The sequence below is a fragment of the Pan paniscus genome, chromosome 8 (assembly GCF_029289425.2).
Source record: "Pan paniscus chromosome 8, NHGRI_mPanPan1-v2.0_pri, whole genome shotgun sequence".
NCBI classification, from domain to species: Eukaryota; Metazoa; Chordata; class Mammalia; order Primates; family Hominidae; genus Pan; species Pan paniscus.
Genome location: NC_073257.2, coordinates 116,916,327 through 116,943,204, shown reverse-complemented (window position 1 = coordinate 116,943,204; position 26,878 = coordinate 116,916,327). Strand labels below are relative to the sequence as shown.

Sequence of the window (26,878 nt, the reverse complement as noted above, 5' to 3'; positions counted from 1 at the left end):
ATTATCTCATTTAGCAGGGAGTGTATGTATTTTGAAAAGATGCCTGGAGGTGGCAATGTCTTCATTGGTTGGAACAACCCTTTCCACTGTGTATTTCAAGCACGGTGGAGAAAAGAGGGGGTTTTTGATAAGGGGAAACCAGTTTGTACTACTCAAAGGGGAACACCTGGGACTCCACTAATTTGTCTCCCTGGTTTTCAAAATGACCTCTTAACTACCTCCTCTGGTTCTCAAAATCTAGTGTACAAAGGCATTGCCAGGAGAGCTTGTTCAGATGGAGATTCCTGAGGCCCAGGTCCAGAGATCCAGAGCAGGGATTTCCAGGTGGGGCCGAAGAAACTATCGGCATTTTTAAAATTTCTTTTTATTTGTGCAAAGTTGTGGGGTACATAATTTTTACATGTATATGATGCATAGTAACTGAGGATATTTAGGGCATCCCTCACCCAAGTACAATATATTTTTTAAGCATAGTTATTCTACTCTATTCTATTGAACATTGCATTTATTCCTTCTATCTAGAGTCTGCATTTTTAGCAAGCACCTCAGGTATTCACTGCCGGTTCTCCCTTGGTCATCACCCCTTTGAATTTTACAGATGAGGATGCAGAAAGCCAGAGAAATCCTACTAGTGCCCCAAGGCCTGGCTGCCCAGTGGCAGGAGTAGAATTAGCAACTAGAAGTCCTGTCTCCTACTCCAGTGCTCTTTCCATTACACTGCAGAGTCCACGAACTGTTTTCTTCTCCCTAACCTGTTGAGTTTCTTTCAGCTCTGGAAAAATCCTAACAAATCTCATTTTAAAAAATGGATGAAGGTATGTTTCCCTCAATAATGTAACTCATGTTCTAAATTTCCCTTTCTTTAAAAGTGGAAAACAATCATATAACCCAACTCCATTTGTTCTATTTCACTGTCACATCCTTCCGTGACACTCGTTAAATGAAGATAGCAATGTTAAGAAATGTTAGGAAGCAGGATGGGATCTCAGACCTCTCATTCCCAGTATCACTTGGAGAACTGCAAGGCCATCCCATTTTAAATCTCCCAGTGCTTTTAGCCCACTCATTGACAATTATTGCACACTGTGGTGCCTTTTATAGATCAGACTGGTTCCAGGGTCTGACCTTTTCAATGCTTCAGTCTCCTTGCATCCATCCAAAATGCTAAGTCTGCAGATCTGGGATCCCCCAGGGGTTCCATCTCTCTCTGCCTCCATTGTGCACAGTTCTGCCCAAATTACTTGACAGCTCTCTTCAACACACTGTTAGGGGAAAAGGTTGGAGAATGTCGGAATATGACATGGCTGTCCAGCGGGGAGATGAGAGGAGGTGGGACAAGCCCCTAATCCATCATCCAGATTGTCTTTTCAAACAGCAGAAGCAGGTGAGATGCCTAAAAGGGGAGAACGTGTCCTGATTTGGAAAGATTTCAGGATTCCTAAATGAGAATTTTGTCCCTCATTGCATTTGTAAGCAATGAGGATTGAAATGGTAGAATACGCTACATTCAGAAATACAGACATGTATACAGGAAGAAGGCCAGTGCCTTTGACAAGCAATACACTGACAGCTGAAAAAGCCTAATTGCTTGAAGAATCTATTTTAGGCATCTCTTTGAGAACAAAACAGGCTAGGGTGGGAGTGGATGATCCTCAGTGCCATTCGCCACCAAGTAAATGAAGGGGTCTATTTCTTCCAATCCAGTGCATTAGCACCAAACTTGCCAAAATCATGTCCATGTGAGTGTGGCCAGTTTTCTTCTCGCCAAATCAGGGTGAGCCCACTGATAGCGCAATGGGTCACCAGGTGGCATCCTCCTAAAACAATGGTTTGGGTAGTTTAGCAAAGACTTTAACCATTCAAGCAGTGTCTACGCTATGGAATTAGACACTTCAGGGTGGTGTGGGCACTAAGGAAAGATAACCTGGAGACTGTTATACCCATATGTAGCTTGTGTGAAATGAAAAGACCATTCTAGATCAATGATTTTCTAAACATTTTCATTTGCTTCTTTAATGAATGGTCTTCTGTCATTAAAAGAAACTTATACAGAAGTCCAATATACAAAGCTAATTAAGAATCTGAGTACTTCTGGCTGGAGCAAAAACGAAGGGTGTAAGAACTTGATCACTAAGCATCCCAAGCCTTCTCTATACCTAATGTAGTCCCTTAGGCAATGCATCAGACTACCCATAAGGCTTCCAAGAGCACTGTTGGAGAAATCACTAGACCACATAATCTCTCATGGTTCTTCCCACTCTAACTTTTCTATAACTCTTTAGTATAAATGAGAGTATATCAATTCAGTGGAATATTCTGCCACTACCAAAATGATCCTTATGAATACTATGTACCTATGCAGCAAACTGTTAATGTTAGGTGTAAGTTTTTTTAAAAGATGTAAAATAGTCATACAATCTAACTGAAATTTTGTGAGAAATTATTTTCATGTGTACAAAACTTAAAAGAGAGCAAGAAAGGAAGAAAGTATTGTGTTAAAATGATTATCTTCAGTTTAGTTTTTAAAAATGTTTAATGCTGTTTTCAATTAAACAAAAATGTATGGTTTCAAAAAATGTACATTTGGTACACGCATTTAAAGTGTACAACTGTATAATTTTTCACCGGAGAAAGGAACTTGAGATCAGGATGCTTTAGAAGATTTGCATCTGTCATAAGTCAGTAGCTCATCTATTGACAGAGAGTGGCATATAAATGCACTTAAGCATCACAAGAAAGTGCCAAATGTTAATAAATCTTCATAAAACATGAATATCATGCCATTCTCTTGCACAAAAGATGAATGTCCTCTATTACCAAGATAGACAAGTCCAAACCACTTATCTGGCATGTGAGGTGCTTCACAATCTGAATCTGGTCTATATCCCTGCTTTATTTCTCATTGCTCCTCGACACAAACTTTTTTTTCCTAACACAGTTGCTGGGAGTGAGGGGCAAAATATTTTGTGCCTCAGAGAACATTCTGCACAACTAGAGGGGTGCAGAAGGCACTCACTGAGTAGAAACCAGGGATCTGGTCAACATCTTAGAATGCAAATGACAATTATCCAGCCCAAAATGTCAAAAACATAGAGGTTGAGAAACGCTATTCTAGCGGATCAACTAACTAACTACTCTCCAGACATATGACCTCAGCTTTGATCCAATTGTTCTTCCTTCCAGAAGGATCTGTTTCACTTTCTTACTTGCCAATTCAAACCATTCTTCAAGATTCTTCCATCCTATCTCCTCCAGGAACCCTTTTCTGGGAACACCAGGATGATGTGAGACCTTTACCTTCTGAGCAGTCCTAATACTTCCTTCAATACTCTTTTGGTGCTTTCCATTTCTGGCCATGGTCCCTCTGAGACGTGCAAGAATTTGTCTCAACATTTGCATCACATCTGCTAAAGTACATATGATCTGATACAACACAATCTTTAGTTTGATGACTTTTGAATTTTATTTAATTTTGTTAACATCAAGCCAGAAATCTTTTTCCTCTAAAAATAGTAGTTTTAGCAAGTATAATAATAAGCCATATGCTGATTGCTAGAAAAACAGGTCAGAAATATGAACTCTGACTATGAGGCAATGGGATTTGAATGTTGAAAAAAAGTGCAGATGCTTTCTAACTTGCTTAGTTTCAAAGTGATGCTATGTGCCACTTGCTACCAAATTAACAAGGATAGTCATTTATTCCAATTATCTCCTCTTATTATAAGCTGTTTTATTATTAATTTTATAGCTGGTATTTGTTAAGCACTTACTGTGCTCCAGGCTAAGAAGAATGACATTCAGCCAGGAGGCAAAGCCAGGATGTAGCATCTGGTATCCTTTCTGACTGGTGGAGCACTGGTCACAAAGGTTAAATGCAACTGCCAAAAGCCACATAAAACTATTAAGGGCAGAGCTTTTTATTTAGATCCCAAATATCCCCGCAGGTGTTTATCCTTACTCACATCACACTCTTCTAATAACTTGAAGTTTATAAAGCATATTCTCTCTGTAGTCTGAAGAATTTAAGGGTATCGACTAGCAACTATATGTGTCCTTAGGCAAATTACATATGTATCTCAAGGTTACCCTGTTCAGTCATGCCAATCTGAAGAGAGATGCTGTGTGCAACATGTCTTTACTTACAATAGCACCAAAACTGAACATTCATAGGAATAACATTAATTAAAAACATGTAGAGCTAATATGAAGAAAACTTTACTAAGGAACTCACAGAATGGAATAAAAAGAGAGACAAACCATGTGGCCAATACTCAAAACTGGATATTGAAAAAAATTCCATTATTTTCAAATGAATGTATAGCTTGGCTGCGATTCTAATCAATAGTCTAATTAGTTGCTTTATGGGGAGGAAGATATTTTGAAACATGACAAGGTGATTCTAAATTCATTTGGATGAATCAATAAGTAAAATAAGCCAAGAATATTTTGAAAAAGAAGAGTTCTATTTTTGTTTTATTTGGTTGTATTTTGCAGAGAGGAGACTTACCCAGCCAGACACTCTATTGTGTTATAAACAACGATTAAACACAATGTGTTCTGGCCACAGGGCACAGAAGACTGACCAATCCAGTAAAACAAAAGCTGCGAAATGCCACCGACCTTGAGACCTCGAGGGCTCCTAACCTCTGACCAGAGTTTATCTTATGTAAAAAACCGTCAGAGGAAACCAGTCCAAAATATGGGCACAGAATTAAGTGAAAAGATGTTCACTGCATTTCATTTTACTTAAAAAAAAAATAGAAATCCTATAAATCTTAAAAATATCCATTGGTATGGAAAATTATTAAATTATTAAAATGATTAAATTGTTATATAGTCACTAGATGAAATAGATAACTATTAATATGAGATTTCTAAAATATATTGTTGGAAAATACTAAATATTTTTATGCCTTTTATATATATCTAATATCTAATATATATGATTGAATAAGGCAGCATTTCAAATAAAAAAGTTGTTTGTATTTACATGATCACAGGCTATGGGTGTTTGATAAACATAAAATAATAAAAAAATTATAAAGGGAAAATGAAAGATTCGATAACATAAATTTTTGTAAGTACAAAGTATGCTAAAAAGCATAATGCAATTAAAAACCAAAGAATAAACGTTATAATATTGAAACAAAATGAGAGACAATATAAAGAACCCATAATGAAGAAGAAACAAAAACAGATGGTCACATAAAAGAAAATACAATGGTTAATAAATACACGAAAGCATGTCTAAACTCACTGGTCTGATAAGAAATGCAAATTAAAACAAGGAAAACCCATTTTTGCATATTAAAATGGACTACTTCTTTAAATTAAATTTTTATGTGGTATAGTGAAATGGTATTTTAGTTGTAGTGGAAACAGGTGTAAACTCTTTGGATTTGACACGACAATATTTTTATATATATAGTTTGGTAGTCTATCCTAAACAAATCATAATAATCAGACCTTGAACAAATAATTACTTAAATGTTTCTAAAACAACATTATAATGTTTACTTTAATAGTAAAATTTCAGAAGATCAATATCAAATAACAAAAGAATGATTACATTTATTATATATCCATAGATTAGAATACAATTCAATACAAGCTTTAAAATGTTTAGAAAGAGTAGAGGATGGCACAGGAGAATGTTCAATTTCATTTTTAAAAGATATAAAATTTTATCAACAATATGATCTGAATGATAAAAATTTAAATATATGTTTAAAATTATACTATATTATAATAGGGAAAAAAGGCTATGAAGACGTACTTGATTTTTTAAGATGTATTTTCTGGGCAGTAAAATTATAGGTAATTATTTTCTTTTTATTTTCTTGCCTTCCCTTGAATGATTATGAGATATATTGTGTTTCCAACCAGAAAAAAAAAAATGGCTAGTGTGTGTCTGTGTCTTTTAAACAATACATTTGTATTTCTGGCATTGCCTCTCCACTTCCCCCACAAGCCTTAGCCACTTCTGCTCCAGGACACCTCTTGGTGGAAGTGTCTCTAGAAATTTTGCATTCCTTCCCAAGTTGTTCCCTGTTTTACATCCTGCTATGGACTGAATTGTATCTCTCCAAAAAAAAAATATGTTGAAGCTCTAACCTCCAAATTGATGGTATCTGAAGATAAGGCCTTTGGGAAGTGATTAGGTTTGGATGAGGGTGGGGCTCTCATAATGTGATTAGTGCCCTTACAAGAAAGTGCACCAGAGAGCTTGCCCTCTCTCGCTCTACCATGGGATGATACATCCAGAAGGTGGCCCTCTGCAACCTGGAAGAGGGCCCTCACCAGAAACCAACCATGCTGGCACCCTGATCGCACACTTCCAGATTCCAGAACTGCAAATTTCTGTTGCTTAAGCCTGGAACCAGTCTGTGGTATTTTGTTTTGGCAGCCAGCACTGACTAATGCACAGCCCCAGACCAAACTGGAGCAGAACAATAACAGATTTCCTCAACAGGGAAGAAAGGATGGTTTCTCCTCCGTGCAACCAAGTATCCAACCTGCATTTTAAACAGCCTCCAAGTCTTCAATTTGGTACTTTCTCCTTGGGCGCCGAGCTCAACATTGACCTCTTCTCTCTCTAGGCCTCTCCCTAGCCCTCCAATTCTCCTATTCCTGCTCATGGAAGTGAACAACTCATCACCACCAACCTATTCAACTCTCCCCATTTTTTAATGTAACATGCAAGTACTGAAGGCAGTCTGAGTTCCAGGAAGATGGCAGTAGTCAAAGTCTCTTTATGTGGGGGTTTTTCTGACCCACCACCCTCATAGACAATAAGGCCCTGAAATCTCACCCACTGTGACAAAAGTAAAGTTTGCTCCCCTCTGCAAGTTTATTATCAGTGAGTGAAAATAAAGTTAGATTTCACTATTTCTGAGCGAAATGAGTATTTCTCATGCCCTTTGCATAATCATCTGGGTGGAATAAGTATTTGGAAGCCATGTGCCTCTAACTAAGGAATCACTGGCCACAAAGCCAGAGAAAGAGAAAACAACAGTGTTTCCGGTGTTTCCATGTGCACTATGGAATTTTTGCTACACTGGATTAGGTGAGTGGATGTGGTTGTCTTTGAATTCCATGTTTAATGCACACAAATCTTTTCAGATCTCCCAAGGCAGGACCAAACATGACTCCCACTTTTCATAGCAAAGAAGTCATTAGCTACATATGCCTCCTACCTCACATAACTCACATGTACTCAGCATAATCATCAAGGGTCCGGCATGTCTTGACTTCTTCCAAAGAGTTGACCATTCTGTCTTGCTCAGTGCCATGGCTAACTACCACGTGCACCATATTAACACTGCATTTTAGTCTTAGCATTAAGACAGCTCTTCCACAGCCAAGATGCAACCAGACATACAGCATGGGTAGCCCCCATCAGCAAAGTAGAAACTGATTTCTGCTTGCAAGCTGAGCTTTCACATTTCCCCTCCAGACCTTGCATGTATTATTTTAAATGTAATGTATTTTTAAATTGCTGCACCATTTTAAAAATGTAAAGGAGAGCTGAATTAAATATTATTTGTGGCATACCCTGGTTTGCAATAGCCTTAAAATCTGATCCCTTATATCAGGTTGATGCCTAAATCCCATTACTTGAGATTGCAAATGACTGTGTTTGCAAAATTGTAGATGCACATTTACAGGCAGCTTCAAAAATTCAGCCCATAATGTTAACTTTGTTTGAAAAGATCTTGATTTTCCAGGAAGCCATCTCAAGCTATTCTGTCTGTTCCTTAACTCTGGCTCTGTCATGGATAATATATTAATAGCCTAAAAATGACTTGGCAGCTGAGTCTTAAAGAACCATGGTCCAGGGTCAAAAGAAGTTCCTAAATGAATAGAAGGAGCCCACTTTTGAAGCAAATTATAGGATATATTCCAAAACAGGTGAGATCTATAGAGCTCAAATTCAGGGAAGAGGTGCAAGAGTATTCACTCCAACCACATTATCTCAAGGTAACCATCCCCAATTTTCACTTCCTGCTTCTCTGCCCTTCATCCTCCACCCACAGCTGCTATTAGGCTGACACGGGTGTCTAAAATCCAGACAATGTGATTTATATTAGTACTTCTAGTGAAGTATTTGTACTAATGAAATTAACACTTCTCTAAATGAGCATGTACATACATGCCTTGTGTGTGTATATGTACATACACAGATATTTACAATAAACAATATTCTTAGAAAATGCAATCCTGCCATCAAACTATAAAATAATAAAGTATAACAAAGTCAGGCAATCTCATGATATTAAGTAAGCCTCACTCATGTTGAGGATAGGGCTCTGAGGTTTGTTGATCAACTGTCAAATCCCATAGAGTCTGGGCATAGGTGTCAGGAATACCAGAACATGGTGATATTTTTCTATTTCAAGGACACACCCAAACAATGGGCAAAATGAAATATCTAAGGTTGATAACAATGAAGAGAAAACAGAGGAAGTAGTCCAAGACAGAAGTAGTTGTATGTAGACAGGAGGCTACGTGTAGACAGAAGTAGAACCTTATGTTATAAAATAAACAAGCAAAGAATAAGGATCAGAGAAAAGCATATTGGTTATCTCTTAATAATTCTGTGTAACAGATTACTACAAAACTTAGGAGCTAAAAACAACAAATACGTATTGTCTCACTGTTTCTGTTGGTCAGGAATCCAGGCACAACTCAGCTAGGTGCCTCTGTCTGAGAAGGTCTCTTACAAGGCTTCTATCAAAGTGTTTGCCAGGGCTGAAGTCTCATATGAAGGCTTGACTGGAGAAGGATCTGCTTTTGAACTCACTCATGTGACTGTTGATAGGATTCATTTCCACACTAGAACTAAGCTGTCGGGCCATTAGTTTCTCATTGGCTTTTGGCTGGAGATCTCCCTCCATTCCTTGACACATGGGGCTCTCAATAAGGCAGCTAACAACATGGTAGCTTGCTTTGAGCAAGTAAGCATGAGAATGCACGCAAGATGAAAACATTGTCTTTTGGTAACCTACTCCCCAAAAAAGCTCGTTACCTCTGCCATATTCCATTCACTAGAAGCAAGCCACTAATCCAGTCTATACTCAAGAAGAGAACACCATAGACTGGCAGGATTTCCAGAAGGCAGAGATCAGTGGAGCCCACTTGGAGGCTGTCTCCCAAAAGGAAGAAGTAAATATTAACTAAATAGACTGATACTGCCATATGTTACAGGTGGGAATATACAACAGAACACAGTTTGGGTAATATTTTGAATGACAGGTTTTAAGATGTTCAAAATGTGTGTGTGTGTGTGTGTGTGTATGTATGTATATATATACACATACACATATACACATATATACATATATATAGTTTTTCTAGTGTTCTATTTATTTTTAATGTCAACTTTTACTTTAGAATCAGTGGGTACATGTGCAGGTTTCCTACAAAGGTATATTGTGTGACGTTGAAATTTGAGATACGACTGAACCTGTAACCCAGGTAGTAAGCATAGTACCCAATAGGTAGTTATTCAGCCCTTGCCCTCCTCGCACCCTTCTGGTAGTCTCCAGTGTCTATTGTACCCACCTTTATGTCCATATCCAAGGTTTAGCTCCTGCTTATAAGTGAGAACATGTGCTATTTGGTCTTCTGTTCCTATGTTAATTCACTTAGAATTATGGCCTCTAGCTCCATCCATTTTGCTGCAAAGGACATGATTTTAGTCTTCAAAATGTGTATATTTTGATATGATAAACTTCTTCTTATAGTAGTGATTAAACCAAAAATACTAAACCTTAACTAATATTAAACCCTAACTATTACCAATTCTCCCTCCTCCGTGTTGTAAGGAATGTGCACCTAAGGGATATTACATTTAATTTCTGGGGTGGGTGAGGGTGATAGATGGAGGGTTAAGGAGAGAGGGTAGATTGTTTTACATAAGAAAAGCTATGATACTTGGGGAGAAGTGTGTGGGTGTAAGGGGAGTTCTGGAAGGGGATGGACTGTGGACAATAAATCACTGTGACAGAATAGCTTTAGAGTCCATGAAAGGGAAGGAGAGGATGAGAAAGTAACTCCCATGATGGTCAGGACAGATATGAACAGAGGAGTTTTAGGAAGACTCGTGTGTTGGCTGATGTAATGCTTCTTTGTAACCCTCTTCAAGAAAAGGTTCAGTAAAAAGTTACTTTGCTGAAATACTTTTAGTGTTGAATTGGGGTCTTATTATTGAAATGTGACACTGCAAAAAAATGCAGTCAAGTCTTTACTTGGGCTACCTAAAACACTGGTCCAAGAAAATAATTCTTGATGTTAAAGACCTATGCATACAAATGTCAATAAAACCATTACTTAAGATCATCAAAAATGTGAAAATTTTCAATGTCTGATAAAAAATAAAATAGAATAAAGCATGTATCTTTGTGTAATAAGATATTGCACAAATTAAAAATGGTTATAAAGATTTTATAATGACACAAAAATTGTAAGGATAGAACATTAAGAAGAGAAAGGCAGATTATACACACTCACATGTATATATTTAGGCTACATATAAAAGAACATATGCATACAAAAAGAGACCTGGAAAACTAAGAACATGAAAGATTGGAAAGGAAAGACTGTCTTGAAACAGTTTTTAGTCTGTCTTCTTTTTCGTTATCACCACTTTCTCTTTTTTTTAATTATACTTTAAGTTTTAGGGTACATGTGCACAACGTGCAGGTTAGTTACATATGTATACATGTGCCATGTTGGTGTGCTGCACCCATTAACTCGTCATTTAACATTAGGTATATCTCCTAATGCTATCCCTCCCCCCTCCCCCCACCCCACAACAGGCCCCGGTGTGTGATGTTCCCCTTCCTGTGTCCATGTGTTCTCATTGTTCAATTCCCACCTGTGAGTGAGAACATGCGGTGTTTGGTTTTTTTGTCCTTGCGATAGTTTGCTGAGAATGATGGTTTCTAGCTTCATCCATGTCCCTACAAAGGACATGAATTCATCATTTTTTATGGCTGCATAGTATTCCATGGTGTATATGTGCCACATTTTCTTAATCCAGTCTATCATTGTTGGACATTTGGGTTGGTTCCAAGTCTTTGCTATTGTGAATAGTGCCACAATAAACACACATGTGCATGTGTCTTTATAGAAGCATGATTTATAATCCTTTGGGTATATACCCAGTAATGGGATTGCTGGGTCAAATGGTATTTCTAGTTCTAGATCCCTGAGGAATCGCCACACTGACTTCCACAATGGTTGAACTAGTTTACAGTCCCACCAACAGTGTAAAAGTGTTCCTATTTCTCCACATCCTCTCTAGCACCTGTTGTTTCCTGACTTTTTCATGATCGCCATTCTAACTGGTGTGAGATGGTATCTCATTGTGGTTTTGATTTGCATTTCTCTGATGGCCAGTGATGATGAGCATTTTTTCATGTGTCTCTTTTAAAGGGCATTTCCCTAGGACCTCTTGTCTACACACACCAGGAGGGACACACTTTGTTTTTCCATTCTTCCTCCCTTCCCTCATGGCCTTTCTGAAAAAGCAGATGAGAAGTTGCTGGCACAAACACCACTAGAAACCCATAGTGTGTAAGCTGGCCTTAAGCAAAGTACAATAAAGACCTAGAGCCCAACCTACCTACCTTTACACACCAGCCACTTTTCATCCTAAACCAGGCATCATAGCAGATACAGCAGTCTTCAAGATACACATTCCCTGCATTGCCTAACATGGCCTGATATAGAACTTATAGTATGTCTGTTGTCTTCTTAAAGGTTTCCTAATGCTCAAGCCAGTCCATGTTGCAATCCAAATATCTCAGAAAAGGGGTAAGAATTGAAGTTCCTGATACCTTAGAGTACATTACTTTATCAGCACAATTTCCTGCAGCAATGATAAAGAAGAGGGACAAAAACGGGACCTAATTCTTTCAAGAGAAAGAATAATTAAGGAGGGGAGGAGGGAAATCAGTAAAGAGGATGCATTGGAGACATTCCTTCCGTGTTTTAGGATACCATACAAGTGAATGCCATCAGAGACCAGAGGCACTTTGAGGTCATTCTAGTTACACAGAGAATTCTGGAAGGCCTAGCACACCTGTGACTTCATTGGAAAAGATGCCCAAAGAGGCTGAGCATGTTAGGAGAGTGCAGAGTCACAGGAGCAAAGCTGTGAATCACAACAAGTATTCACATTGGATGTGCAAAGGAAAAAAAAAATCTTCCCACTGCCGAATATGCCTGCTTGTTAAATATCTCCCAAGGGAAGAGTGGAATACTATTCATCTGTAGCTCAGTAGGATATATATTTTTTAATATTAAAAAAAACAGAAAAGCTTTTCCCCCATGACAACAACTCTGCCATAGCAGAGCCTAGGAAGAATGAAGGGAATATGTTAAGGACACTTACTCCATTTATCTGCTCTCCATGCAAATTACAATTTCGGAAGCAGCTGAGGTTAAAAAAGTGGGGGAAGCATTAGACAGCCCTGGTGATTACCTGGTGACCAGGTATCAAGTGAGTGGAAGGGTCACATATAAACAAGGAATGTTCATGTCAGTTGTCTTTCTTCTTGTAGCCTGAGATTGATGGCTGAGTCACTCCATGGTGTAAGATTCCTAGGTGACCTATCTTGATTGGATTAGAACATCCAGAATTCATAAAAATATTTCCAGGTGAAGCTCTTAGTATTGATGCTAATGAATATTATGTTCCATGCTCTGCCTAACCCACAAGAAGGGTGGGGCACTAATGAAGAAGCGGATAATAATGATAACTCCTTACAATTTCCAATGTATTCTAACAACCATTACAACAATCATCACTGTAGATGACGGAACAGACGAGAGACATGCACGGGGTTCGTTCTTTCTGCTGTGTCCTCGTCAGAAATCACTTCTGGAGCACAGTGTTCTTCTGCACAAATCCCCCTCTAAGCTGCTACTTGCCAACAACTGCGAGTAGCATGGGAGAAGAAACCGGACACTCATGAAGGATCTATCCTTTAGACACTTGCAAATGTGGAGCTTATAAATAACAATATTTGCGCAGGGTCACAGGAGCAAAGCTATGAATCACAACAATCAAATATTGTTATTTGTAATATTTCTTCTGAATCCCATGTTCACTCTATTTGTCTACATACCACAAGTTAAAAGTCTTTTTAACATCGTCTCTCATTTCAATGTCTTGTTTTTACCATGGCTGCTTTCCACTCAGCGTTCCCCAACCACCCTCAATACCTCTTCCCTCTACACCCTCTCTCCCAAAGAAATCATTTTCATGCATGTTATTGTTTTGTTTTGGTTGATCACTTCATAAGAATTAGAAGAATTATGACTCAACAAAAAGTAGAGAACAATAATGTTCAGCTGAGATGTGGATTCTTGGCAATAAATCAGACCCATTCAGTTGTTATCACATGCCCATGGGCACCAGCCTTACTGTACACAAGATTCACATTTGTGCCCAGCAAAATGACAATTCACTTATGTGACATGTTCTTGAGTACTAGTAATAAACATAGTACTTAAATCAATGGAGAAGTGAAATAGCCAAGTGTCCACTTGATACATCTGCTCCTTTCAATAACCTTATGAAATTGACAACAAAAATACTGTTCCCATTAGATGGATGAGGGAACCATAGGTTAAAGAGGTCCCACTTAAGCCAAGGTTTGTTCTATACCCAGAGAAATGCATATTTTGTCTTTTCTCAAGGAGATAACAAGTTAATATTTACATCCCTAACCTATACAAGACATATATTTTCAATATAAGCGGTTTAGAGCTTTAGAAAACCCTGAATTCTGTCTTTGGATTAAAAAAAAATGTCTATGTAAAATAAGCTCTTTTGCCATGACTCACATGACACCTAAAAGAATAATCATGGTAATTATATATCAGAAATGGAGAAGTGATAATTACAAAAATTGAATATTCAAAACTACCACTTGACTATCCAGCACAGGCATAAACTGTTATATTTCCCCTTGGGAGCATATATGAAGAAGCACAGAGTGGAGAAGAGACAAAACACAATTATCAGGACCTAGGAACTTGTTCTTTTTTACTGCATAAAGGAAGAGGGTGGATGACAGAAGCTAGAACCTTCTCCTCTTGCTCTTTGCAAAATATAGGAAAATGTTGCTTCTTAGGCACTTAATTTCATTCAGACACAGTGGCATGGTTCATCTAGCCCAGTGTGCTTTCCTCCTCTACTAACCTGACTTTCTAGTTGGCCAACTGCCTTATCATCTCAAGAGTTTGTTCCAGCAACAGCAGAGGGCTCTTTCTTTCGCTTCCTTTCTTTCTTTCTTTTCTTTCTTTCTTTTTTTTTTTTTTTTTTTTCGAATTCTGGACTTCTGAGTGGTGGCATACTGAGAAACTGGACTATCTCAGCTCAGTAAAGGCTGTAGTTCTATAAGTGAAATAGCAGAAAAACAAATATTTCCTTTTTCTGCCTCAGTCTATTGAAAAACCTCCATAGTTCCAAATACAGGCAAAATAATAGTTGCAATAACAGCTACAGATGAAATAATAGTAGGCCTGTAAGGGGCAAACATGCTGGAGATAGCCCAGGTGTTGAGTCAAGAGCAATACTGCCAACTCCCTTTTCTCTCCCAACTACTCCGAACCATGTACAAAGAACAAAACAACACAAAACAACAAAACAAAAAAAAACAGTTGATTTTTCATAGAATGCTTAGGCAATCTTCATTTAAAATCTAAACATAGTTTTGTGGATGCAGATGGAATGGGTTGAAGCCATTGCTTCCAAAGATGTTGGTATGAATGTGTGTATGTACAAGGTATTTGTTACCACCATCTTCAACACACACACAGCATATCCCTAAGTTGTGTAAGGCATAAACGGCTATCACATGAGTTTTTAAGGGAGTGTTCATAAGATATTTGTAAGAGACACGGAATGAGTACAACTTCCAACAAAAATTTTTTTTTGAGACAGAGTCTCGCTCTGTCACCCAAGCTAGAGTACGGTGGCCTAATCTCTATGATGGCAGTAGCCTATTCTCTGTCACCCAAGCTAGAGTACACCGCAGCCTTGAACTCCTGAGCTCAAGTGATCACTGCATCTCAGCCTCCTGAGTAGCTGGGACTACAGGGGCATGACACTGATGGCCAGCTCATTTTTTATTTATTTGTAGAGACAGGGTATCACTATAATGACCAGGCTGGTCTTGAACTCCTGGCCTCAAGCAATCCTCCCACCTCAGCCTCTCAAAGTACTGAGATTACAGACATGAGCCACTGTGCCTAACCAAATCTTTTTTTTTTCATTAAGCATATAATTAAGCATGCTATATACTTTGGTGTACGCCTCTTAATCTCCCTTCCTTTAGCCATCACTTCTGCTAAAATGAAAGCAAGATAAAAGTAAGAAGCATTTTCATGTTATAGCAAGCAAGTGTAAAAGGCAAATTTGTACAAAACTTGTTACAACCAAGATAAAAATAGTATGCATGCATAAAGGAATACTAATTAATAAAACACTTCCTGATTAGGAGGAAGGGCTTATATTCCATTTGAAACATGTATTCATTCCCATAAAAGGTTTTTCAAAATATGACCTACAGAGGTAGTTCTGAAGGATTTATCACATGTGACATGAGAAAAGGATTCTGTAGTGAAATAAGTTTGGGAATCAGTGACTTCAAGTTTGGCAGAATTCTTCATTCAGCGCTTCTCCAGAGTCTTTAATATCTTAACATGAATCCTGAGTTTCCAGGAGTATAAAATTGAATTATCATAACCTGAATTTATTTGACCACAGAAACTCTTATGAAAGAAGAAGCATTTTGTGGAACTGCTGTTCTCCAGAGTACATTTTGGGAAAATACTGCTTTTTAGAATATGTACATAAAATATATGCACTTTTCCAAAAAGAGGGGGTTAGTACATAGCAAAGAGCACCTGATCATGACCCTTCTCACAGAGCTCTTTAAGCCCAGTGCCTCTCAAACTTTCATGTGCACATGAGTCAGCAAAGGATCATGTTAAATGCAAATCCCAGTTTCGTAAGTCTTAATAGGGCCTGAGATTCTGCATTTCTAACAAGTCCCCAGGTGATGCTGATGCTGCTATTCTACAAACCACTCTGTGCAGCAAAGGACTGGAACACATTTGTCTGCAAGAGCTGCAACTGTCCAGAGCTGTCTAGAGTGCTACGCTGTTTGATAATTCTTTATCTAAGAAGTAATGAGTGTGTGGATAGGGCTTACCAATAAAACCTGTTGGGTGTGATGCGTTCATGCATGAGTTGCCACCGTCTTCCAAAGTCCATGGAGCTGTAGAGCTGCAAAACAATGAAGTGAGAATGTAAGTCTCAAAGAACCACTGCTGGGCATGAATACAGATGTTTTCCCTGCAGCATCCCAACACCAGAGTGCCCAACACACCCAAGTAGGCATTTATTTTATCCAGATAAAAAGGTAGGAATATGACTGCTTATCATGGTATCTTCTAGCATTACGTGGGTTCTCAATATACATCCAATCAACTGATACTTTTGAGGAGAGTATAAATACACTTCTGATGGCCATCACTGTCTCCATCGTCATGTAGACAAGAAGAGGCAGATTCTGTGCTCCCAGGAAAAATAAGACTACATATAAAAATGCTCATCAGCTGATATATGAGCCAATATTACATGCAAAATATTGTGCTTTTCCTTTCATTTCTTACTGCTCTATAGATTATCTAAATGAAATGGAGCTCTTCATTGTCACCAAAAAGACCAGGCTCATTCACACTCCTATGTTTTTGCAAGATGGCAAGGCTAGGCCACTCTTCTTTTTATTCCATGTTCGCTTACTTTTTGAATGTAGAGTCTGACCCCTTTATAACACCTTAGGGATAAGCCAGCATCCCTATAAGTGACTAACTAGGAGTATTGGGTATATTTTCAATTGAAAGTCTAGAAGTAAAACATCTGATTCTAACTGCCAATGGAATAATAATAATAATGATAATAATAATAATTCTACCATGTTGTTCTTTCATATACATTTGAGCCTTACCACAATCCTGAAAGGAAGGTAGGACAGTTATTACTAACTTAAATCCCTGCTCTTAAGCATTCTGCAATCTGCCCAGGCAGAGTTAGTTACTAAGCTTCCACGGTGCCACCACTGTATTTACTGCCTGCCTCTAAGAAGCTGTTCATAGTAATCCATTGCTGGTTGGCATGTCTCTACCCTGCTAGACTACGAGTCATAAGGGGGCAGGGATCATGCCTTAGTCACCTTTGTGCATCAGTAGTTTTACAATGCCATGTGAGAACATAAACACCTCTAACAGGTGAGAACATAAACCTCCTATTTCACAATTAACAAAACAATCTTGGAGAAGATAAGTCTTGGTCAAAGAAACTAGGATTTGAGTTTTCTGATGCCTGGCTCAAGTCTCCTTCCACGGAATCATGACCCAAGTTTATCATGAGAATTCCACCATCCTTATGTTTTTCCCAAAAACTTTTACAGATGGGAACATTGAGGAAGCCAGAGTGGCTCTCAAGTTTATAGAAATTGGACCACACAAAGTATATTCCTGTGATCACATCCCCAATATCTGCTCTCCTATAGGGCTGTTCTTCCCAGCACACCACAGTTGGATAACTTCGCCATCTGGAAAGTTCTAAGTTGATAATGTTACAACTCATACAGAAATAATTTTTTGTATAAACTTCCGGTAATCTCAAAAAAGTTTTGTGGGGCTCAGAAAAGTTTTGACTCATTTCAATTTAATTCAGCAAATATTTATTGAACAACGGAGCCATAAAACTATTTTTGTCTAGTAGAGACAGTTTTATATATGTATATATACACACATACAATTAAATGTGTATGTATGTAGGTATATATGTATATATAGTTATATATGTACATATAGTTATATGTATATATATAGTTATATATATGTGTGTGTGTATATATATATATTTTTTAATCCTCAAAATAGCCTGTAATGTTGTCAGATATATACAGCTGACTACTAGCTGTGTTATAGGTTTGAGTTGCATTTGGTTATAAAACAATTTGTTGGGAAAAGTGTGGGGGAGAGGACCTCTTCCCACACACACATGGAGACAGATCCCAATTGGTCTATGATCCTGTTTGCAAGAAAGAGATTCTGTTGGTGGAGTGCCTAAAGAGAAAGGTTGGATGGCCTTCAGATTATATCAGCTTAGCTAGCATTGCTCACCAACTGTTGCAAGCTCTGAAAATAAAAGATCTTGAACCCATTTTATATATATATGTAAATATATATACATACATATATACACACATATATATTTATATATTTCTTATATATATGCTAAAAATGTATATAAAATGAATATGCTAAATATATATACAAATATATATATATTTATATATGCTAAATATATATATTTAGCACATTCATTTTATAGATGAAGGTACTGATGCTTGGTGCTGCATAGTGACTATATCAACTATACAGAAAATATATACATGATTTGGCTGATCACAAGTTTCTACTATACCACACTGACTTTACACTAACTCTCACAGTATTTATCTAAACTGGGCTCTCAGTACATGAGTAAGTACTAACTACAATATATGTTCAATTATGCATGCAAGAAATATCTTACCACCCTCTAGTCACTTTCTTTATTCACCAACTTGGTGAATAAAACACTACAAAGCTCTACAACCACTAAATTACATAGTACACAAAACCCATTCAATTGTTTAGGAAGCAAACAGAGTAGCTTCTCCCTGATCTTCATATACACTTACAGACACACCATGTCAAAGGGAAAATTGGGGCAAGGGCTAAAGCTCTAGAGGTTGAAAGATGGGAAAGATTAACCGGGGTAGAAATTAAACAATGAGACCTCCTGGAAAAATATATTTTGAGCCAGGCCTCGAGACAACAGGAGCAAAGGTGCCAATATGGCCTAGTGTTCGAGGTTAGCTCTACGAGCACCTTTAAGAAAAAGAAGGGATATGATGACTGTTGTTGGCCAAAAGTGGTGGACACTGTTTGTCTGTCTGTCCTTCCATCTCCCTGTCTCTCTTTCTATCCCTCTGCCTATCTATTTGTGGATATTTCTATATCTATCTGTATGTATATTTATATTGAGAGGTGGGAAAAAGCAGCAGGTTTTTAAGGACCAGACCATCCCATTGGGGAGAATATATCCATATATTTTATTGCAAAGACTAAGTTTTTCATGTAGGGTTTTAAAAAATGGATCACTCTCCTTCCTATGGCAGGTACCTGAGGGACAGATGCTTAGACTTAAGACATGTTTTCCAATTAAATATAAAAGAGACTTTGGATGGAACCTTCTATAACCCAAAGTTCAAAATCTGCCAGCCCTGATTCCAAACATAGCAAAGTACCAAATTCTTTCAACAAAACCCAACATGATTGTGTCTTCCTCTGCTGCAAACACTTGAAACAGGCCAGGTAAAAACCATGAGGGTCACACTGACACTGTTAGAGTCTCCATCCTCAGAGAAATCATCAGTTCCATCACGGACGACCTGGTGGTGGCAGAGCTCTTGCTGGGTCACCCTTGAGAGCAGCATGGCTCCTGTCCTCTCACACTCTTTCTAACATAAAGAGAGTGAGGACCTGGGCGCAGTGGCTCATGCCTGTAATCCCAGCACTTTGGGAGGCTGAGGCAGGTGGATCCCAAGGTCAGGAGATCAAGACCATCCTGGCCAACGTGGTGAAACCCCATCTCTACTAAAAATACAAAAATTAGCTGGGCATGGCAGCAGGTGCTTGTAGTCCCAGCTACTTGGGAGGCTGAGGCAGGAGAATTGCTTGAACCTGGGAGGCGGAGGCTGCAGTGAGCCAAGATCACACCACTGCACTCCAGCCTGGGTGACAGAGCAAGACTCCATCTCAAAAAAAAAAAAGAGAGCGAGAGAGCCACTGCTGACCTTCTCACTCAGGCCTGTTTCACTTCCTGCCTTGCCTATCTCTGGTTTTGCTTTTTCAGCTCTTCAGTTTGACTGATGGAAAAAAAATTAAATTGAATTATCCTCCTGGAGGCTGATTGAGATGAACAGAAAGAGCAGGCTCCTATTCATTAAGGGCTTTGAGTTAGCTACCTTGTCTCTCAATCTGCAGTAAGTTGCTGAGTCTGAAACATATTTTATTCTACCACGAGTTGGATCTTGAAAACCTCTCCACTTACACATCTACTTCTTCATTTAATCACTTATTCATTCAGTCACTAAAAGTGTATCAAACAACTACTATGCTCTAGGAACTGAACTAAGAGCTGGGGTTACAAAGGTCAAAAATGCCACGATCAGTGGAAACAGAAATGCATGCAATTATACTGCCATGCAAAGTATGCCTTGGTATTGATACTAGTTATCTCTGCAATGGCAAGACTGTGGGCAATTAGTATGTTCTTCTTTTTGTCCTCTAGGTTTCTTTAAATTATTATAAATAAATATTACTTTTGTGATTACAAAATTATAGGTCTAACATTAAAATAGAAATAAAACACATATGTCAACATTTAATAGTAAGTTTTAGAAGATTATTTAAGGATATTAAAATTCTCATGACATTATTAATTTAAAAATATGTTATAAAACATGCATTTATTGATATCGATGTTAAAGTATTACAAAAACTTGAAACATATTAGAAGGAAATATGCCAAAATTTTAGCAGTGGTCGCTTCTGAATTGTGAGATTACGGGTAATTTATATATTTTTGAAGTTTCCATCATTTTTAGATGTTTGAACAATAAATGTGTATTATATTTCAATAGTAACTTAAGCCTACATTTTATTCTATTTATATTTTTGTTACAGTAAATTTCTAATTACCATGTGTATATTTATCTCTCAAACTACCTTTTAAAAGGCCATGAATTAAAGTTCTATTTTTTTCATGAGGAAACTGGAATTAGATAAAGCAATATTGAATTTTCCAAAAATAGGACAATGTCCCAGAAATTATCACAGTTAGTGTTGAATCCTTCCTTATACAGGCAATGCATCAGCTCACAGGATGTTTATACAGTCCTGCATGGCTTCAACTCAACATGTTTCATGCAACATTAAAATAAAGTGTGTTTTCCAAACAATAAACATCTTTAAAAACTTTCCTTGTTTATACAGTTACATAAATGAGGCCATGTTCTCTTCCATATCCTGCCACATGATACCCTCTCCCAGCAAACATGTCCCTCCTGGACATTACCAGAGACCAATCGAGATCATCTCCCTTCCCTTCTTTCCACTGTATGTCATGGCCACGTATCTTTTAACAAGCACAAATTCAGCAGCAACAAACACAGAGCGAGGACTAAATGAATCACTGGAACAGCTGGAAAATATGAAAGAACATACTCTTTTCCTTATTGATTCCGTTATTAGTTCCCTAATTACATTGGCCTGCCAGAGAAAAGCATCTGATAGCTGAAGAACTAAAGAGGCAATTTAATCAATAGAATATTCCACAGGAAGAACAAAAGACTGTACCCGGAAAGCCTGTTCAAAGAATAATATGAGATCATAGGAGAGTCACAGGCATTGTTATGGGTTGAATTTGTGTCCCTCAAGAAAGATAAAGTCCCAGCCTCCAGCATCTCAGAATGTGACCTTACTTGGAAATAATTCTTTGCAGATGTAATCAAGTTAAAATGAGGGTGTTAGGGTGGGCCCTAATCCAGTATGACTGGTGTTCTCATAAGGAGAAATGTAGGCTCATAAGCAGACAGGCAGGCAGGGAATCCTACGTAAAGACACATAAGGAGAACTCCATGAGAAGATGGAGGATTAGAGTGACACATCTACAAGCCAAGGATGGCTTAAGACATGTTTTCTAAACCAGCAACCACCAGAAGCTAGAAAAAGGCAAGGAAGGTTTCCCCTAAACGTTTCACAGGGAGCATAGCCCCCACCTGCCAACATCTTGATTTTGGAATTCTATGTGAGATAATATATTTCTGTTGCTTCAAGTCACCAAGTTCATGGGGCTTTGTCACAGCAGCTCTAGGAAACTAACATGGGCATCTCACACCCCCTGCCAGGACTAGGCAGTCTGGAGAGAGACAGCAATGACAGAGACGCTACATTTCTCTGTGGCTTCCCTGTCACCACCTAGGCATTTAGTTGTGAGGCCAGATTTTTACATCTGTGGCTGGAAGTTAAACCCTCATTTGCCTACATTTCTTTGTACTGTGCATCTTCATCATGCCTCCACCCCCAGGATACTTTCTAAGAAATGTGAATTTATAATGATCATATGAGGGTGGACCAGACTTAGTCAGAAGAGGCAACAAAATGTGACTTCATGGGATCTTTCAGTGTTCAGGTCAGTTTCTCTTAAGCCAGGGTATCTCCCAGGTAGAAGTGAAAGGATGGGCTGAAATAAACTTTCCTCATAGGAAAGTTAAACTTAATGTATAACTGTGCTGATTCTTTACTCAAAACTTGTGGAGTTTAGGTAGCATTCTGCTGTATTGTGTTCATGATGGTCTTTTGTCTTTCAAATAAAATGAGGCTGGTTCTCTTAGAAATGAGGTCTCTGCCTCTCTTTCCCTGGAGGCACAAGTGTAGAGTAGGAAAGCTTGGCTGGGCTATACGGAGCTGCAGGGAGAATCCCTTAGTTTGTGGTGGCATTTGTAATAGACAGGAAAGAAACCAGAGTCTCACAGCAGCAGGGAGTCCTTTCCAACCTGCGTCTTCAGTTCCTTCCTCAGAAAGTCTTCAACAGATCTTGATAACTGGTGGGAACATTTCTAAGCTCTGGGTACCCAGACAAGAGCTTCCATCTCCAGCTGCCACCTGACCTCAGGTGATCCACCAGCCTTGGCCTCCCAAAGTGCTGGGTTTACAGGTGTGAGCCACTGCTCCCAGCTAGTTTCATATTAATTAAGCACCCAGCATGTGCAAGGCTCAGTGCCAAAGTATGGTGATACAAAGGTGAATAGCACAAGGTTCCCTGATCTCCAGAAACTCAAAACTTAGATGGGAAGAAACACACATCAACAGGTAAGTGCAGCACAGTGAGGCTCGTGCCAACGGAGGTAGAAGACCACTGAGAACTCAAAGGAAGGAGTGATCAGTTCTGCTGGGTTGGGTGCAGGTCCATAAGCTGAGTCATGATGGATGAGCCAGAGTTGGCCTGAAGGATATGTCCTTCCCCAAAAATTGTGGCTAAAATTCTGGTCATTAGGAAAAAGTTTGGAAACCTGACAGAAACATGATCTCATCTTCCTACAAAAGTACCATTCACTTGGCCCTGGATCAGTGTGCATTGGTCTAAGTGCCACATCTTAAAGAGAAAAAGAGCAGAAGTGGAAAAGGATCCAAACAAGGTCATCTAAAGGATTCAAGTAGAAGGGAAAGAGACAACTCCACAAGAATGTATATGTTAAGGACAAAATGAGTACTTTAAAATGAGCTGTGACAGCAAAGGCTATAAAAGAGGAACAATGTAGGTAGATGCACACCTGGTTTTCAAATTTCAACACATCTCCCCTTGAAGCCTGAAAGAGGCAATATTATAGCACCAAAAATGAAAAAGTACTTTTCAAGCAAATTCACAAAAATTACTATAAGCACTTGATGGCCGGGTGTAGTAGCTCACACTGGTAATCCCAACACTTTGGGAGACCGAGGCAGGTGGATCACAAGGTCAGGAGTTCGAGACCAGCCTGGCCAACATGGTGAAACCCCATCTCTACTAAAAATACAAAAATTAGCCAGGCCTGGTGGCGGGCACCTGTAGTCCCAGCTACTCAGGAGGCTGAGGCAGGAGAATCACTTGAATCCGGGAGGCGGAGGTTGCAGTGAGTCGAGATTGCACCACTGCACTCCAGCCTGGGCGACAGAGCCAGACTCCATCTCAAAAAGAAAAAAAAAAAAAAAAAAACTTGGTGAGAAGGGCAGGGTATTTTATAAACAGTATCAAAACAAGACTAAATTTAAAAAGATAGTTTAAGGATCACAGCTTCCCAAAGTTTTCCATCAAAGCATCTCCAAAAGCCAAACGAATACAGCATCCCCCAGAGAATCTGGAGACTTGATCTTAAACACAAGTGCAAATATGTTTAGTTCTCTAATAATTCTCACCTTAAAATTCCATGGGTATTTTGTAATCTGTTCTATACTGTACCCATGCTCAGAATACATTTCTTCATAAATCTTCAGTTAAAGCAGACCCTCCAGAAAAACACTGTGTCTATCATACTCCCTTTTTACCACTGTCCCCCAGGGGTATGTTTTTGAACCCCAGTTTGAGAAGGATAGGGCCAGTGACAACAAGATTGCTGACATGTGATTAGGGAGCAGTGATATCCTCATGATAGGGAGCAGGTGCTAATGCTTGGGTTGACTCATTTAATTGTCTCAAGTGTGTTTTGTGCAGGGTGACTACAAGAGGGGACTAGGGTCATTCCTTAGTGCCTATGGCAATTAGAATCCTAGACTTGAATATGAAGAGATACTGTATGGGCAGGGTTTCCACTTAAGTCTCCTTAATTATATGAACAAGGGGGAGGGAAAGAAACATGGAGTCTTAGGCAGTGTCATACTTCCAAGAAAGCAATTCTAGCAGACTGTGCCAGTTAATATGGCAGCCTTATTTTTGCCATGGCTTTGTATGATTCTTCAGGCTTATCCTTCTGACTTTGCCTCCAATTTCAAAGGACATTTGTATCTTTGGATGATCAAACCTTCTGTTTCCCAAGTCAGTACCCTCCTCTCTGGAAGACGTGCTTATGCACCTCAAAATCCATTTGAGATCATAGATGAGGCTTGCCCCATATATATACCCCAGTGCCTACCCTATGAAATAGAGTGATTTCCTTCAGTCAAGCATGCAGAAACTGGCTTATACTGACACTGATGTTTACCCTCTGTCAAATGGGTGACATCATGCTCATCTCCCACTTGCCTTTTCCTCCAGTATTTTCCCCTCCCTGACTTATCTTCCAAGTTCCAGCCACATTGGTTCCCATTTAGTTTCTCAAACATGCCAGGAACTCTCTAGTCTCAGGGCTTTTGCACATGCTACTCCCTCTATCTAGAACACCCTTCTTCCACTTGGACTTCTTCCTATTTCCATTTGGTGTACTGAACTCCTACTCATATGTCAGGTGTCATCGGAAATAACACTTCCTAAGGGAAGTCCTCTTTGGTCACTTCCCACCCCAGACAGCACCAGGTCCACTGTCATCTGCTCTCATGGCTCTCCGTTCTCTTATTCCACAACATTCATCAAAGCATGAAAACATGTATTTGTATAATTTCATGATCAATGTATATCTTCCTTTCTAGATAGTGGGAATTCCTTCCTTAATAACCCCAAGTGCTTAATACTGTGCCAGGTATGGGGAGAGCAGATGTTCAATGACTATTTGCTGAATGAACACATGAATATCCCTTTTCAGATCTTTTAAAGGTCTATTCTTTCTACCTGAAAAAAATCCTCCTTCCTTTTCCGAATTTGTAAAAATTCTATCCTTCTCTCAAAATTAGTTCTAATTCTCTGTTTTCCATGAAGCCATCCTTGGCCAAAACAGGTAAGAGTACAATACCAAAAATTATGAACTAGTTCAGAAAAATTATAAAACCATAGGAAGTCGGTGAGGAAGAAACAGTATCCTATAAACACCATCTCTCTTTTTTGATATTTAATGACAGTGTCCAACTAGCTTCTAATAACAGGCTTCTCTTATAGCTCTCTAATTGTTTCTATGTAACTCATCCAAACATCAACTTACTCATTCATTCACTTATGCATCAAAACTCCAGGCTGTCTCTTCAAGTAGAATAGAAGTTCCTAGATGAGAGGAATCCCATCTGAAATCTTAATCTCCCCATAGAAACTGCCACTGGGCTGCTTAACAACATAGGATCAGAGAATCATAAACATGGCCTTAGAGATAACCTGGACAGTTCTTTTCACACATGGAGACTCTAAAACTCAGAGAACCTAAGAGACTTGCCTAGGGTCACACAGCTAGTCAGCTGTAGAGCTGGAATTCGAACCCAGAGGTCCTGACTTCACTCAATGCTCTTTTTACTACACCATACTATCTTTTATGTTACCTTCTTGCTGTTGAAAGAAAAACAAATTAATATAACCTCACAGGACTAATGTCTCATTTGAGTATGCTGTGCATGAATGGCAGTGTACCTTGAATTTATCTAGCACCTTTATTTACAAATCATGTCCACAATTCCTTTTATCCTCTTTATACTGAAGAGTATTTTCTGAGCTAATAGTCACATAAGACAACCTTACAATTGACACAGTATTTACTGAAGTCCATTCTTTTGTCTCCACAGTCCAATTCCCTCAACCATTTTCCTCTGTAATCAGATTTTACTCATTTTACATGCTGCAATTCAGAAATGTCTCATATTAAGCCATACCCTTTGAACAAAAACTGATACTCCTCCATGAGATGATGGGCCCACATTCCCGCCCCACCCTCTACCTATGTTTTCTCTTTCTCTAAGGGTTTTAGTTTCACATCACATCCTATTGTTAATATCTACTTTATTGCCTGCTTTCCTGGCCTCCTCACTGTGTTCAATTTGTCCTTAATTATTTTCCAGGTTCAGATTTGTTTTTCCTTCCCAAAGGCCTGAATCTAAAAGAAGTGAGAAGAACTTAAATCTCTTAGTTTTAGGTCATTTATTTAATTTAAATTACTATCTCTAAGTATCAGAATAATAATAGCTACCTTCAACTTGGAAGAAATGAAAACCTTGCTATTCCTACCACATGAAATGCCATTTGAAACATAATTCCAGGAGGACATTTAAATATCCTCATAATTTTAGTATTAGTAGCAGCTCAGAAAATCTGAGTTCATTCAAATTCAAAATATTATAGGAAAAAAAC

At 38.6% G+C, this 26,878-nt stretch overlaps 1 protein-coding gene across 1 annotated transcript in view; it reads right to left on the bottom strand.

Moving 5' to 3' along the window:
* SORCS3 (sortilin related VPS10 domain containing receptor 3) overlaps nucleotides 1-26,878 on the bottom strand; it is a 616,732-nt gene that overhangs the window by 200,188 nt on the left and 389,666 nt on the right. Inside the window, exon 5 of the mRNA XM_003825558.7 lies at nucleotides 16,233-16,306. Coding sequence (XP_003825606.2) covers nucleotides 16,233-16,306 — 74 coding nt within the window. The remainder of the gene's footprint in view (nucleotides 1-16,232; nucleotides 16,307-26,878) is intronic.